Raw genomic sequence first — 17421 nt, forward strand, 5'->3', positions numbered from 1 at the left:
ACCTCCGCCTAGCACCTCCACCGCCCAAGACCGCGACCTCTTTTGCTCTCCGCCCTCCAACAGAGCACCTCCGCCTTCCAAGACCGCAACGGCCGTGTCTGCCCCGTCATAGCGCCGGTCTCGCCATCGCCGCCCCTAGCCCTCTCCGCCCCTCATCCCTTGTCTTCGCCGGCCTCAGCCTTCGCCGGTCTCGCCCTCACCGGCCTCAGCCCTCGCCGGCCAGCTCAGCCTTCGTCGGCCAGCTCAGCCCTCGCTGTAAATTTGTAAAAAATTTTAATTAAAATAACATATTAGGTGCGATATGTCGCACCTAATACTCGTTTTTTTTAGATTTTCTAAAGCCAAATAGGTGCGACTTCGGGTGCGACATATATGTGCGACACTTTTAGGTGCGACATGTTGCACCTGAAGCCTTTAGCGATGGACTTTTGGGTGCAACAATGGCACATCTAAGTCGTACCCGAAGAACTTTCGGATGCGACATTCTGGGCATTGGGTGCGACTTTCGTCGCATCCGATGCCTATATTTGTAGTAGTGGATTAAGAGAGGCTGGTTAGGACCGAGACTTCAAATGTAAAAAAAGTAAAATACTCAATTTTAAGTGCAAAATATGTTGCATTTATAGTTTTTGTATGTTTAATTTTGTTTATAATAGTTTTATAAAAAATTATTTTGAATTTTTTTATTTAATACACAAATTACATAATTCAATTCCTGACTCTGATATTTACTAATTATATTTGACAATCTTGATATTTTTTTTCACATTTTAACGTCTATGTCTTTGTTGTTTATTTCTTCAAAAAATTAAGTAAATACCCAATTAAAACGTTTGAAATCGCTATATAATCAACATTTCGTAAATATTAGATAAATAGTCATAAAGATGATGTGGCCTAATAAACAGAAGTGGTTATTTACCTAAAATTTACGTTTGTAAATATATGTAAGTAGTTATTTACTTAAGATTTACGAAGCGTTGGCTATTTAATAAAGTCAAACTGTGAATGTGACTATTTACACCATTGAATCTACCTTATTTCTTTCACCAAAAAACCACACTTTATGACACAAAAGGTCCACCTACATTATAAAACACCTTGAGCGTCATAACAAGCTGCTTCCATAATTTTCCCTTTGATAATCCAAGGAAACCATAATAAAATTTCCATGAAGCCACACATGAACTACTATCCAACAAAAGCAACCAAATTAATAAACGTAAATATAATGAAAGGGGAAAAACAACCCAAGTTGGGTTACGTGTTTGTACATTCGCATACACAAAAAGATACAGATTAAAGTTAGGAGGAAAATATAGCAATTAAAGTGTTGATACACTAACATGATTAATTCTTTCTAGATGTACAGTAAGCTAATTATGTTTTGGTCGAAGAGCGTTCCCTAAACAGAATCCGGTAACCAGGCTTCATCACCAGTCTAGTCTTGTTGAAAAAACCAGTTAAAAAAAAAAAAAAAAAAAAAAAAAAAAAGAGTCAGAAACTGCATATTTAGATTCGTGTACGCTTCCTTGAATCTTCGGTCGCTTTGGATACCTTTGTGTACTTGATCGTGATCTTCAGGGGATTGACTTTGTCCCTGATCGACCATGCCACCTGTTCCTCCAAAATTCCAACGCGCATCTTGAGTTCTTCGATGGAGATCGGAAGACTGTTCTCGCTCACGCAATCCATGGTAGCTCTTAGAATCGCTATTTCCTTTTTCATGGCTTTTATCTGCATAGCATAGCAAGTTCGTTTTATATCGACATTACATATCTCAAAAGAATTGAAATTTGTTTGTTCACGAAACGGACCTTTGCTTCATGATTTTCATTTCCCTCGCATACCACTTTTGTGAAGTTCTCTGCATCGTTTAAGTAGTCGGTCAAAAGATTCACCGGCGAAAACTTATCCGTTAACTTGAGCTCCAAGATATGACCGACGGCGTGGATTATTTCCCCTCTCTCGATAAGCTTTTGAACATATTCTGAGATAGAACGTTATACAAAACATTTTCATTGTCTCTTAACATAAGATAGTGAAATATTCAATTCGATAATTAAACTTATGAACAGCGATGAACTAGCATGATTTAGTTGAATGACGTAGATTGAGAAACAAAAGGTGAGAGAGGGTCTGGATTCATGAACAGAGCTTGAAATTAGAGCTTACCAGAAGAAGCATTGTCTAGGCTGCAAATCGCTGGGCACGATCGAGCTTTGAAAGGGGTTTGGTCTCGTTGATGTGGCTCGATCTTTATCTTCTTTGACCCAAATTTTATAGCATTTGCTCGCACAGTGGACTCGAGCTCTTTCTTCTTCAATTCAAATGCTCTGACATTTTTTTCATGCTCGATTTCTTTTATTTCTAGCTCCCTAAAAACTTTTTGTACTGGATTTTCCAGAGAAGCAAACCTCCTCTCGTTCCGCTCGATCTCCACCAACGATATATCAACTTTCTCACGAAGAAGACACACGTCATCGAGTTTTAACTCGGCTTCTTTGATCTGTATCAATAGACCCTCGACTCTGCGCTCTTTAGCCCCTAAGTCGACAGCATATTGATCAAGGGATTTCCTCATCCTCTCTCCCGATTCCTTGATCAAACCCCATTTCTTCATTTGGTTCCCGAGCTCGCGAGAGCACCGCGCTATTTTCTCTTGAAGCAACCCAAGACTTTTCTCTTTAGTCTTCATCGTCTGATCACACTCGTGAATTGAGATCTCGCATCGCTCAAGCTCTTTGCTTCTGATCTCGAACTTTTTTCTAATATCTCCCACCATTTTTTCGTTCATCTCGATCACACCCTCGAAGTCTCTCACCTGTCTCTTGACCGAATCGAGCTTTTTATCCATCGACTCAGCTTCTTGAGATCTCTCTTCTATGGATTTCTGTAGGGAGTTGAGCTTCCTAGAACTCTCTAAGAGAGAGACTTGAATTCTTTCGAACTCAGATTCTTTATCTTCAAGCGAGGTCTTGATCTCGTTGTACTGGCACACATTTTTCTCAAGTTCAATCAGTTTCAAATCCAACAAAATCTCCACGTCCCTGAGATCTTGGTTCTTCTTTTCCAACTTTTTGTTCACTTCTTCTGCGATTTCTTCCAATTCGTTCTCCCTTAAAGCCACGTCATCTTCCCGCTTCTTGAGCTTCTCGGACAAGTCCTCCAACGAACAACGTGTCGAGTTCAGACCATCTTCGAGGTTCTTCCATTTTGAAATCCATTTTGAAATATTATCGACGAAGCTCGCGCTAAGCTCGTCTAGTCTCTGCTTCGAGAGCTCCAAGTGTGAAGAGACTTCTTCCATTGTCATGGATTGTGAACCTGTGAAGATTATCAAATATGAATTATAGGGATAATTTAGGGGTTAGCAGGAAATCATAGACAAACGAGAGAGATCGGCAGATTTATGATACACATAAAAGGACACAATAACAATAGCTCTTTACATAATATCATGTACGAAAAGACGAACAAATGACAAGGTAGCATTGTGTTACAAAGCCATGATCTTGGTACTATTACAATAAATGCAAAATAAATACTCTCAACTGTCCATGAAAATCTCAAAGCTCTCATCTTTCTAGGATTCTGAGGTTGGGTCTTGGGTGTGACTATGAGATGTTTAAAGAGAGAGAGAGAGAGAGAGAGAGAGAGAGAGAAGCTTTAAGAGTCAAAGAAAAGTACCTTTCTTCTTCCTCTTCTTCTTCTTTTTGTACGTACAGGTTATACAACGTTCTTAAAGCTTTGGATTTTCTTGTTGAAAAATAAAAAATATATATATAAACTCGTTCAAGCTTTCAAGAGAATCAGGTTTTACAGAGAGGTTCACTCAACAGAAGAATATCTGGCTATTTTTCATTTTCCATCTTTTCTTAAAATATGAGAAGTGAAGAAGAAGAAGAAAAGAAAAAGAAAAAGAAAAAAGTTTATGTCACATCAGAATGTTGTTCGCATGAAGAAGGACTGTAGGAGTTAACTAAACAAGTAATGATAAATCTTATAATTTAGTGTGATAATTCGAATGGGTGGTTAAACTCCAGAACACATACAGTTAACTATATAAAATAATTTCCTTTAAAATAAAATAAACTAAATAAAACAATAAGACAAAAGCATTATCTACAATTACCTATACTAATTACTAAAGAGAAATTTTATTTTTGGGCCTCAAAAGTGGAGAAAGTCTTCATGATTACAAAATAACTAAAATTGGGCTTTTCAAAAATATATTTTCAGCCCATTTTTTTTTTCACTCTCTCTCTTATTTTCATTAAAATGATTTTTTCTTTATATTCGACTCTCAAAAGAACGACCAAAAAAAGTAATCTCTAATTATGTTATTTAAATAGAAATTTAATTTTTATGTTATTTTGGGTATCATTTTCCCCTTTTGATTTATAAAACTATATAATAATCCCTAATTAAACAATGTTTAATCTATTTTATTTTATTGTCCTTAAAATCAATTTAGTTTCCCTAACAATACAATTTAGATTTTAATGTTAAATTAGTACTATTTAATATATAATATTTTTAAGGTGTTTGAATTTGTCCAACTTACAATAATATATGGGCAGTGTAGTGAAATAGCTAAAATGAAACTATGAAATTTGTTTTTAACCTATGTTTCACAACTTTTAGGGAAATAGCCAACATGTTTATGTGACAATAATTAATGACTGATTTAGCCTTATTTATTAACAAATTCGTCATTTTTTCTCTCCTACTTTTTTCCTACACTTTTTTTACATAAAACTTCAAAAAATCATATATATCTCATATGAACTCAAAATTGAGTGATTTCAAATCCTACGGATTCGTGACGCCGAGATCTTCAAAAATAGATCCATTGTGTTTGATGAAAAATCATGTTTAATACCATAGACGTAAAAAAATCACGTTACTATCTTAAATATGGAAATAACTGAAATTTTTTGAAATTATCGACATAAATATAATTTTTCATCAAACACAATGGGTCTATTTTTGAAGATCTCGACGCCACGAATTTGTAGGATCTGAAATCACTCAATTTCGAATTCGTATGAGAAAGATACGGATTTTTGAAGTTTTGATGCAAAAAAAAATTATTTGAAAAAAAATAGGAGAGAGAAAGTGACGAATTTGTTAATAAATAAGTACAAATCAGACTTTAATTATTGCCACATAAGCCATTTGGCTATATCCCTAAAAATTGTTAAACATAGGCTAGATCCAAAATCACATGTTTAAAGTGAACTAATTAGTTACAAATCTCATAATATATTCACTTATATTATCTTAAAAGAAGTTTAGTCATATTTCTTATACTACTTAATTAATAATGTATACATGTGTGTCAATTAAATATGCATATGAGCCATGCAAGGGAATGGCTAAGAAACTAATGACATTAAAAAACAGGTATATAATATTGTTTTCCAGTCCATATTAATTTAGTTAACTAGATAATATAAAAACAGACAAAAGGCATTATGACATGATATAATGGGTACATAATACTAATATACGACGAAGTATTTTTAATTTTTTTTCCCTAAGATGACAAAGTTAATTACAATTCCCACCAGAAGGACCGATAATTTATCAAGGCAACGCGTAGAATGGACAAAGGCAAGTCTCAAGCTCAATAATTTGAAAAAAAAAAAAAAAAAAAAAAAAAAACATAAAGGCTTGATAATTTGTTAACTGTTACACACTCAAATGTAGTCTTAACACCTGTTCGAAACTCTTAATCGGGAATTTAAGCGCATCCGATTCCTAATTTTGTACCTGAACCTTTTTCCTCTTCAGAATCTCAGAGCTTCGTGTATGCTTTATTGAATCATTGGTCGCTTCCGATACCTTGGAATACTTGTTCTTATTCTTCAGCGGATTAACTTTGGTCCCGATCGGTCTTGAGTTTTTTGCTGGAGATTGGAAGACTATTCTCTCTGACACAATCTATGGTAGCCCTAAAAATGGCGATTTCCTTGTTCATGGCTTTTATCTGTATATAGCATAACATAGTTTCACGGATTCAACCAGAGATTCTAGGGTTTGTGAAAGACGAGAGAAAAGAAAATTCCTCTGAGATTTTCATTCAATGAATGATTGATTACAGCATATAAAACAATATTTAACAAACTTAACTAACCGACTTAAGGAAAAGAGAAAGACAAAAATATCCTCACTTATTAACAAAATAAGGAGGGCAAAACAGTAATATGACAAATCATTCAAACACGCAGTGAATCGTGACTTGTCACCTAAGATAAGCAAAATTGACTATGTGAACACAAAGATTAAGCCATCAGATTCCATTACTCCCCCTCAAGGTGGACGAAAGATGTCCTTGAGAGCCAGCTTGGACATAAAGGATCGCAAAGCCGGTGCTGGAAGAGGCTTAGTAAATGCGTCAGCCAGTTGATGCTGTGACCTGACCGACAACAGCTTCAAATCACCACGTTGCACATGATCACGCATAAAATAGAGGTCAATCTCTATATGTTTCGTGCGTTCATGGAACACGGGATTAGTGGCAATGTAAATCGCCGCTTGGTTGTCACAAAAAAGCACAGTGGGATGACGATGGTCAATGCGAAAGTCACGCAACAGCTGCTGCATCCAAAGCAGTTCACTTGTTGCAGAAGCCATCGATCGATACTCTGCTTCAGCTGAAGACCTTGCCACGGTGGTTTGTTTCTTCGACTTCCAAGCCACCAACGAGTCTCCCAGAAACACGCAATAGCCAGTGATTGAACGCCTTGTCCCTGAACATGTGCCCCAGTCTGCATCCGAAAACCCTTTGATTTGAGTTGAAGAAGAGGCTGAGTAAAACAATCCTTGTCCAGGTGAACCTTTAATGTAGCGTAACAAATGATGAGCTGCCTGTAAATGCACAGTAGAAGGAGTCTGTAAGAATTGACTCAAGGCATGGACAGCAAAAGTAATGTCAGGTCTAGAGATAGTGAGATAAAGAAGCCGGCCAATCAAGCTCCTATAATGTGTCACATCGTCTAGAAGAACTCCCTCCTCAGTGTGTAATGATGATCTGGGATTCATGGGAGTTGATACTGGTTTTGAGTCCAGGAAGCCATAGTCTTCCAGGATTTGAAGAGTGTATTGTCTTTGACTCAAGACAATACCAGCCTTGGACCTGGCTATCTCAATTCCAAGAAAGAATTTCAGAGGGCCTAGGTCTTTGAGCTTAAACTTAGACTGTAAGAAAGCTTTGACTTCATGAATGACTTCATTGTTAGGACATGCAACTATAATGTCATCCACATATAATAGTATAGCCACAAAATTGTCATTAGACCCACGTGTGAAAAGAGAATAATCAGACTTAGACTGTATAAAACCAGAAGAAATAATGGCATTAGTGAAAGTGATGTTCCATTGCCTAGAGGCTTGCTTAAGCCCATATATAGACTTATGTAATTTGCAAACTTGTTTTGTGTTTGCCTGTTTATGCTCCCCCTGTTTGGTATATCCCAAAGGTATATCCATGTATACTTCCTCAAATAAATCACCATTTAAAAAGGCATTGTTAATATCTAATTGAGCTAAGAACCAGTTGTGAGAAGCAGATAAGGCAAGCAAAATTTTAACAGTGACCAGCTTGGCTACCGGAGAGAAAGTATCAAAATAGTCAACTCCCTCTCTTTGGTTATACCCTTTTGCCACTAGCCTTGCTTTGTGTCTGGCTAAAGTCCCATCGGAATTGAACTTGTTGGTGTAGATCCACCTACAACCAATGCTCTTCTTATTTGGTGGCAAATCAACAATACTCCAAGTATTGTTCTCTTCCATGGCCTGCAACTCAGCAGTCATGGCTTGCCGCCAATGTGGATATTTGCAAGCCTGGTGATAATATTGAGGCTCAAAGTGCTCAGAAACAGAAAGTATGAAATGTTGAAAAGAAGGAGATAGATTATCATAAGCACAGAATTTAGAGATATGATGTGGGGATGGTAAGTGTACACCTGATTTCATCTTGATCACATTGCAATGATAATATTTGAGTTTAGTAGGTGGGGCTCTTGATCTATCTGATCGTCGAATAGGTATGATGGTTGTGTCCTCACTAGGCAGGGGATCAAGACTTTGTGAGATGGAGACTGGTTGACTGTCTGAGTACTCATGTGGATCAAGACTGTGAGCAGGTAGTTCTTGTGAGACAGTGTTATCTCCATTAGGATGAGGTGTGCTTATTTCGTCTGCAGTATCACACACAGGTAAAGGCAACACAAAATCTGGAAAAGGATCTACAGCATGAGACTTGGTTTTAAGATTATGGAAAGGGAAAACCTGTTCATGAAAAACCACATCTCTAGAGATAAAAATTTCTCTAGTGTGCAAATCCAGCAATTTGTATCCCTTGATACCTGGTGGATATCCAATGAATACACACTTTCTTGCTCTAGGTTGGAATTTGGTGCGATGAGCTTGCAGAGTAGATGCAAAAACTAAGCAACCAAAAACCCTCATAAAATTGTAATCAACCTCTTTAGTGAAAAGCACATTATAGGGACATTTGTGTCCTAACAAGGGAGTAGGAGTACGATTGATAAGGTAAACAGCAGTTAAAACACAATCAGACCAATATATGATAGGGATTTGAGATTGAAAAAATAAAGCCCTTGCCACATTAAGAATATGTTGATGTTTCCTCTCGACCACTGAGTTTTGCTGTGGGGTCTCCACACAGGAATACTGGTGCAAAATTCCCTGTTTAGAAAAGAAATCACTAAAAACCAGTTCTTTGGCATTGTCAGATCTGAATTGTTTGATAGAGCATGAAAATTGGTTAGTGACCATAGAGCAAAAAACAGGGATAATCTTGTGAACATCATATTTATTCCTCATCATGTAAATCCAGCAGAATCTACTACAATCATCAACAAGAGTAAGAAAAAATCTATAGCCAGAGTGAGAAGTCACAGCATACGGACCCCAAACATCACAATGGACAAGATCAAAAGTATTTTCAGCAACATGATTGTTAGAGATAAAAGGCAACCTATGTTGTTTGGCTAAAGGACAAATGTAACAAGGTTTATTCTTGTCAGAAGACATGTAAGAAAGAGTAGATTTAAGAGATTCTAATCTCTTAAAAGAGAGGTGACCAAGCCTATTGTGCCAAGTTTGGGCAGTGACATTCTGAATGAGAGTAGAACCCATGTTCTTGAGCACATACAGTCCTTCATGCCTTTCACCCTTGCCAATCATCATCCTGGTCTTGATGTCCTGAATATCACAGTTATCATATGAGAAAGTGACAATGCAAGAAGAGTCTAATGTCAAAGAGCTGACTGATATCAAATTGAATTTGAACTCAGGAACATATAGCACATCTTTGAGCATTAGATTCCTATTTGTAATAACATCACCATAAAAGAGGACAGGTATCACCAGGTTATTTGGCAAAGTAACAGTGGAGTTGTGCAAATGTTTCAAGCTGTGAAAGAAGGACCTATTTGTACAGATATGTCTAGATGCACCAGAATCAACAATCCAACTAAGTCTAGAATTAGTAATACAACCTGAATTGCAGTTTAAGCAACAAGAACCTGCATGGAAATGCGTCAGGTTGACATTGTATTGACCTTCCTGTGTGGTTGGCATGGTGAGTTGGTTGGACAACATGTTGATGATCTGGTGAATCTGGTCATTTGAGAGAGTAGATGTTGACACATTGGAGTCAATCTTTGTGTCAATTGAGGCCTCTGCAACATTAGCTTGATTTCTTGACTTTGGTTTGAAACCAGGGGGATATCCGTGCAGCTTGTAGCATTTGTCAATAGTATGACCAGTCATCTTGCAGTGAGCACAGGTAAGACGATCTCTCTTGTTACTGTTGGCATTGGCATTGGTGTTGGCAGTGGAGTTGGAGTTGGAGTTGGTCTTCCTCTGGTCATTGACATTCATGGCCACAGAAATAGACTGTTATTGGCCAGCAAAGGTGTCTGCGCTGACAGACCTTTGTTTTTCATCTTGACACACCATCGCAAACGCCTTGTTGATCGGAGGTAAGGGATCCATTAGAAGGATTTGTCCTCGGACAGTGGTGAAGGAATCATTCAGTCCCATAAGGAACTTCATGACATACTCGTTTTGCATAAAATTGAGCAACTCCTTCGATCCTCCACAAGCGCACACACAGGCTGGTCTGAAATTGTTCAATTCTTCCCAAAGAATCTTCAGTTTGGTGAAGTAGACTCCCACAGATTTCTGATCTTGGACCAGATTCATGATCTCGCGTCTTAACTCGAAGATTCTTGGTCCGTTGCTCTGTTCATACCTTTCTCGAAGATCCTCCCATATGTCTTTGGCATATTCTCCAAAAACCACACTAGATGCGATTTCTTTGGTACAGGAGTTGAGAATCCAGGTGATCACGATGTTATTGTTCCTTCTCCAAGAATGGAACAAATTCACATCGGATTCTTCAGGTTTCTTGATGGTTCCGTCAATGAAGCCAAGTTTATTCTTGATCGAGAAAGCCATCTTCATCGATCTGCTCCAAGACGGATAGTTTTCACCATTCATTTGAGTAGTGACCAGAATCATACCAGGAGAATCGGTATGATGTAGAAAGAAAGGATCCAGAGATGCATCCATTGGAGCCTTTTGTGCGGTGATTCTTGTCGCCGATAACTCTCCAGACATGGCTTCTTCCATTGCCGACATAGATCGAGGTGGAGAAGGAAAACGTCAAGGAGAAAAGGAAAGGAGCTCAGCTCTGATGAAGATCTGATCGGATCCTGAGTCGCGAAAGTCGCTCTGATACCATTTCACGGATTCAACCAGAGATTCTAGGGTTTGTGAAAGACGAGAGAAAAGAAAATTCCTCTGAGATTTTCATTCAATGAATGATTGATTACAGCAGATAAAACAGTATTTAACAAACTTAACTAACCGACTTAAGGAAAAGAGAAAGACAAAAATATCCTCACTTATTAACAAAATAAGGAGGGCAAAACAGTAATATGACAAATCATTCAAACACGCAGTGAATCGTGACTTGTCACCTAAGATAAGCAAAACTGACTATGTGAACACAAAGATTAAGCCATCAGATTCCATTACATAGCAAAGTTTGTTTCATATCAACATCTCAAAGGAATATCGAAATTCGTTTGTTCGTGAAACCGACCTTCATGTCGTGATTTTCACCCTTGCAAACCACTTTCATGATCTCCTCCGCTGAATCGTGCAAGTAGTCGGTCAAAAGATTCACCGGGGAAAACTTGTCGGTTAACTTGAGCTCCAAGATACGACCGACGGCGTGGATTATTTCCCCTCTCTCGATAAGCTTTTGAACATGCTCTGCAATAGAACGTTAAGCTAAACATTTTCACTGTCCCTTAACATAAGATAGTGAAATATTCAAAACTAAAACTCATGAACAGTGTAATTGAGTTGAATGACTTAGAATGAGAAACCAAAAGGAGAGCGCTTACCATAAGAAGCCTTGTCTACGCTGCAAATTGCTCGGCTCGCTCGAGGTTTAATTGGGGTTTGATCTAGCTCATACGGTTCGTCCTTAACCATCGTTGAGCCAACTAATAATCTGTTTAGTCTTGCTTTAGAGACGAGCTCGTTCTTCCTCGATATAAACGCGCTGATATTTTTTTCACGAGCCTTTTCTTTTATTTTAAACTCCTGGAAGAGTTCTTGTGCCAGACTTTCCAGAGAATCAAAGCTATTCTCATTTCGCTCGATCTCTACCAACTTTTCGTCGACTTTCTCACAAACCAAACACATGTCACCAAGCTTTATCTCGGCCTCTTTAATCTGCTCAAACAGTTTCTCGACTCTCCTCTCTTTAAACTCGAGCTCGACAATATATTGATCTATCGATTTCCTCATCATCTCTCCCGATTCCTTGACCAAAACTAATTCGCGAGAGCACTGCTCTATGTTTTTCTGAACCAACCCAAGACTTTTCTCTTTAGTCTTCATCGTCCGATCGCACTCTTCGATCAAGATCTCGATTTGCATAAGTTCGTCGTGTAAGAATATTTACATTAATGCAGAAATATTATCTCCATTATTATCAACTTTAATGATCTTTATCACCATTGGTGAAGTAACACATTACGTGTCATTTACCATAAATTTCTGGATGCAAAGAGTTTATACACAAAAGCAATGAAATGTGAAATTCAAAGTTAAACCAAAGATAGAAACAAATAAATGAATAATCAAAAAATTAGATAACTAGCCAACTAAAATGTTTGAAATCGCTATATAGTCAACGTTTCGTAAATTTTAGGTAAATAGCCACAAATATGACGTGGCATTTCTAGTTTGCCATTTCACTGAAATAAAATGGTGGGTTATTTACGTCAATTTACGCGTGTAAATATATAGACGTGGTTATTTACCTAAGATTTACAAAACGTTAGCTATATAACAATGTGAAACTGTGAATATGACTATTTACCTAATAGACCCATAAAGAAACGTTAGCTATTTAACAATGTGAAACTGTGAATATGACTATTTACCTAATAGACCCATAAATAATTAATAATTGAAGATGCCCTACGGACACTATTAAATTTCTATGGCTTAGGACCAAATATCCATGCATGTCCAACGCTCCTGAAATATCAGACTACTAAATGCTCTTAAAATCTTATACGGTATAGTTCTCACTAACAAGACTAACTAACCTATTGAACCAATCACAAAGGTGGGAGATATAGCTAATATAAAAAAGCTTCATGAGCTTGAGGAAGAAAAAAAATTCCATTCTCAGAAACCAACCATTGATTATACACAAACCAATAACTATGATCACGGTTCTATGACATCTGGGAAAGAATTCACCGTCAGCCAAAGGAAAGCTTTCTGGGGATTTTTTTTATACTTTGTTGTTGTTGTTGCTCATCAGAAGTGGCACTAATTTTTCGCTTACTGCAGATCTGTTTTTGTTCTTCTTGTTGTTCTTCGGTTCCCCTGAAAAATTCGGCAGCATGCAATCTGTCTGTCTTTATCTTTTCAAGCAAAGCGATTCGTCTCGTGACATTGTCCAAAGGAAATTCGGGCTCGAGATCGCGATCCTTAACGAATTGCGTCACGGCCGTGAGAGCGGCTATCTCTAGATCTGTTGCCTTGTCCTGTAAGCAAGCGAGAAAATTGGGTCAAGTTGTCCACATATATATATATATATATACACACACATACATATATCTTTTTGGACATTGGGAATGGGAAAAATATTACCTTATTTTCGACAGATTTCTTTTCCTGGCTTAGTTGTCTGCTACAAATCTTAGCCTCTTCGACATAGTCAGTCAATAGTTTAACGGGCGAGAACTTGTCGGTTAGCTTGAACGCACAAGCAAGCCTAGCAGCCGCTAAATGCTTCTTCTTTCCGATGAGGTTTCGAATAAACTCTGTGGCAATCAATCAATCCAACTGAGAAGTAGCCTTTTCAATAAAAATATATTCAAATCCACAGAGCAACAGTTTTATACCATCAATTTTATAACCCAGACCAAGGATATTCTGGCTTTGTTCAAGAACTAGTCTATCGCAAGACACGATCTCCATGAAGCTCGTGAGATAGTTCTCGTTGATCGAGGAAACCAAATCATACACAGCTAGGAAAATCAAAAAACCCAAAGCCTCCAAACTGTTCTCAACATTGTTTTTTCTCATTCTCCCTTCCCACTCTTTCGCGAGCTTCATCGCGTCTTCTCTGACGTTGGTTTGGATTTCTCGGGAGTTTCTCAGAAGCTGCTCAAAGATGAATATGTAACTCTTCAAGAAACATACACCAGAAGAGCCCACATGATCTTCTCTCTTCCAGAGCTCCAAAAAAGAGTCTTTGACCATGCCCAGCACGTGCTTTGCTGGGTCGGGCTGTTGAAGAACGATCAAAATATCGTCTTGAGTCAAATCATTACCAATCAAGTTTGGAGAATCCAATGTAACATCCGTCACATTTTCTGCTTGATCTGCGTTAACTGAAGGAGGAAGATAATTAATTGTCTCCATTAATTTGGAATAAGAAACAAATACAGTTAATTAGACACTATGCATTCCACATATTTTTCTATGGATCTTCTCTACATATATAATCAAGCACAATATCTGAAAACAACTGGCCATGGAAAAATCTGTACTTGCCCAAAAGAAGATACCATTTAAGTTACACTGGAGTAACTGTTTCAAACACATTTAAGTTACACTCTTAATAAGCCTGTGTAGTCTCAATCTATAATCAAAATTTCCATATTTCGGAGTTTAAAATTAACTGCAGTTTACAATGATGGTCCAACATAAGAAATAAATCAATTTAAAAATGCTATCATAATCGTGCAGTAGACAAACAAAAAAACACCCACACAAAACTCTGCAATGTCAATGAAGTTTATACGTCAAAACACGTGCACACAATTGAATAGTTTAATAAATTGACAATCTAACCTAAACATGTCACATGCTTAGTTGGCTGGTAAAAGATGTATATATTTCTTTTTTAAAAACTAAAAGCTAGATATGGAAGACAAACAAACAAATCTGGGACCACAACAGAAAGGATTGGCACATTTATTAACTATATACACAAATATACTCATGGGTCCCAAGTTTATATTATATATGTGTATATGGCATCTAATAAACTATAGTAAAAAGTACCAATAAACTCGCATTCTATTATTGCAACACAGAGCAATGCTGGCAAAGAACTTCACTTTAGAAAGAAAAAAAAAAGCTTTAAATGTTGGAAGCCAAGTAGCTTTATCATGCACAAATAAGTCGTTGCAACAATATCTCGTCCCTAGGTAAAGATAGTAGAAATGCTCACCAGGCGGTTCGTCTGAAACTTCATCTGCAAGGCAAAGGGCACGCTCAAACGAAGATGCTTGTCGAAGCTGTTGATCAAGCTCAACAAAACAACGAATCTCATCCCCTGCGAAGTCGGAACACAGTCTATAGCTAATTAAGAACTGCAAAAAACCCGAAACTTCCAAGTGACTGTCGATCCCCATTCCCATCCTGGCCTTCCATTCAGTTGCCAATTCATTTGCTTTTTCCCGCACTTGAGGGCTAATCTCTGGCGACATAGCCATTAACTTCTCCAACAACAAAATGCAGCTCGACCTAACGGCACTCAAGTGGAAGCTATTAGTTTCTTTGCCTTCTCCGGAATCCGAAGGGTAAAAGCCAGAGTACACTGCTTCAAGAACCAACTTTGGTGGGTCAAGAGACCCTTCAAGAACATCGAAGAATTCTTTACAGCGCTCACTGTGCTTCTTCAGCTGCTCGGTAAAGAGAGACTGTAATAATTGTCCATTAGTGGCATCATGCTGGTAACTTCCAGAGTAAGGCACAATAGCGACATTGTCGTTGTTTCCAGATTGTTCAATCTTTACGGTTGAGCAAATGGTACTGGTGGTCCCTTTTCCTTCAGAGGCGGTTGAGCTTTGGATTAAATCGAGTTCCTTTTGTCCCCGGGCCAACTTTTCAAGTCTCTCTTCGAGCGCTTTCTCTCTCTTTTCGAGCTCAATCGAACGCTCATCCAGTGATCGTTGAAAAGAGACAAGGCTCTTCTCTTTCTTTTCCACCGCTTCGAGGCACTCGCTGACCTTCGTCTGAATCAAGCGAACCTCCTCTAGTTCGGTTCCAAATGATTCTTGATTTTCTTTGTGTACTTTCTGCACCGACCCATCAACCCGACTCTCCTTTGAGTCAAACTTGCGAACACATTCGTCCAGCGATTTCTTCAGCGAGACGAACGCTCTCGTCTTGAGCCCGAATTCTCTTCGCAGAGAATCAAGCTGGTTCTGCTTCGACTCGAGCTCCGACGAGCATTTCGCGGTAGATTCTTGGATTGAGCAAAGCACTTCACCTCTCAGCCTGATTTCTCCGTCGGATTCTTGGACAGAATTCCGACAGGCTCTCAGCTGATCTTCTTGCTTACTGAGAGAGACCCGAACGAAGTCAAGATCTTCCCTGGACTTGCTCAACATGCCTCGGACCAGACTGAGTTCTTTCCTCGAAGACTCGACCTCCATGTACTTTTGCCTTGAAGACCTCTCAAGAAAGTCAATTCTTTTGGTCCTCTCTTTGATCACCTCCTTCAATCTATCACATTTCCTCGATTTCTCCGCTATCCATTGATCTACAACGCCAAGCTCTCTGTTCTTGTCACCAATCGCCGACTTTAGTGACTCGGCGTCCCGATTCCTCGCCTCGATCAACCTCTCGACCTCCCCCAAAATATTCGACTTCGTCTCAATCACGGTCTCGATTTCGGCCAAGCGCTTCGACTTCAACTCGAAATCCGAGCTCAAAGCCGCGTTCTTGCTCGCCGACTCAGACTCTATGACCGCGACGCTCTTCTCGCGCTCGGCGAGTTCGGCGAGTCTGACCGCGAGAGAGCTTCGAGTCGCGTTGAAGTGGTCTTCGAGGTCTTTCCACCGATGAGCCAACTCAAGAATCGAATTCGCTTCGGAACGCAGCGTTTCGTACGCTTGGCAGAGACTCGCTTGCTTCGACTTGGAGACTTTCAAATCCATCGAAATCTCCTCCATTGTTGACGAAAATCACGTCAGAATTAACAAGAAACCTATGGTGTGTGTACGGTTGGAATGGAACAGTGAAAGCTTGGGAGTGAAAACCCTAGCGAAGCAGGTCCGCCATAAGAGGACGATGAAGATCAAAAACCCTTTTTGAACCTTTTTGTGGGGTATCCTAATTTAAAAATCGTGGGTTAAAAAGTTAAAGCGTGGGAATTTATAGCCACGTCTTTCGCCACGATCTTGTGGAAATTATATTTTAAGTTATATTTCATTAATACCACAACGTCCTTAAATAAGAAAAAACAAAATTCGGGAATTTTCCATAATAAGAAAGGATTGTAATATAGAAATTTTTCATTGTCTTGTTTTTTCTTCGAACCAAGAAATTTGAAACGAATTAAAAAAAAAAAAAAAAAAAAAAAATCTTACCTGGCAATTTATATATAGCATGATTTTCTGAATCTTGACCAAAATACTCTTTAAATTTAAAAAAAATTAAAAATAAAATAAAATAAAATACAACACTGTTTTTACAACACTTATTTTAAAATTTATTTTGAATTACAAAAATGATTTTGTTTGTGTTTTAATTTTGATATTTTTGGCGCACATTGAAAAAAAACTGTTAACCAACGTATCATCAATTCGAATTCTCAGAGATAACATATATATCATCAATTCGAATTCTAAACTCAAGAACACATATTCAAAGACCAATTTTTCAGAACCCTGAAACATTGAAACCCCATTGAACCATTGAAGATAATTATTCATAGAGAACCTTGAAAACATTGAAGAAGTGAAGATTTAGAGAAAGACGAAAGAACTCGTGATAAACAGAAAAAAAACAAGAAGAAAACTATAAACTTAGAAAATAGCCATTGTTAAC

The 17421-nt window shown here is 38.1% G+C and overlaps 2 protein-coding genes across 2 annotated transcripts; both read right to left on the reverse strand.

The window, feature by feature from the left end:
- Positions 1 to 1506: 1506 nt before the first annotated feature.
- Positions 1507 to 3811, reverse strand: LOC149382254 (uncharacterized). The gene is made up of 4 exons (XM_089629836.1): positions 3691 to 3811; positions 2176 to 3327; positions 1818 to 1990; positions 1507 to 1737 (listed from the first exon to the last, which is right to left on the reverse strand). Exons 2-4 carry the CDS (start codon positions 3314 to 3316, stop codon positions 1513 to 1515), a joined length of 1539 nt encoding a protein of 512 aa, XP_089485962.1. The 5' UTR covers positions 3317 to 3327; positions 3691 to 3811; the 3' UTR covers positions 1507 to 1512.
- Positions 3812 to 8638: 4827 nt separating this feature from the next.
- On the reverse strand, positions 8639 to 16544 carry LOC149382255 (uncharacterized). The gene is made up of 5 exons (XM_089601469.1): positions 14816 to 16544; positions 13479 to 13970; positions 13225 to 13397; positions 12869 to 13118; positions 8639 to 8688 (listed from the first exon to the last, which is right to left on the reverse strand). The coding sequence occupies exons 1-5, from the start codon at positions 16542 to 16544 to the stop codon at positions 8639 to 8641; spliced, it is 2694 nt and encodes an 897-aa protein (XP_089457595.1).
- Positions 16545 to 17421: the final 877 nt, after the last annotated feature.

The sequence above is a fragment of the Urtica dioica genome, chromosome 11 (genome assembly GCF_054948205.1).
Source record: "Urtica dioica subsp. dioica isolate 48M chromosome 11, U.dioica_male_clone48M_v1_H2, whole genome shotgun sequence".
Lineage (NCBI taxonomy): Eukaryota > Viridiplantae > Streptophyta > Magnoliopsida > Rosales > Urticaceae > Urtica > Urtica dioica.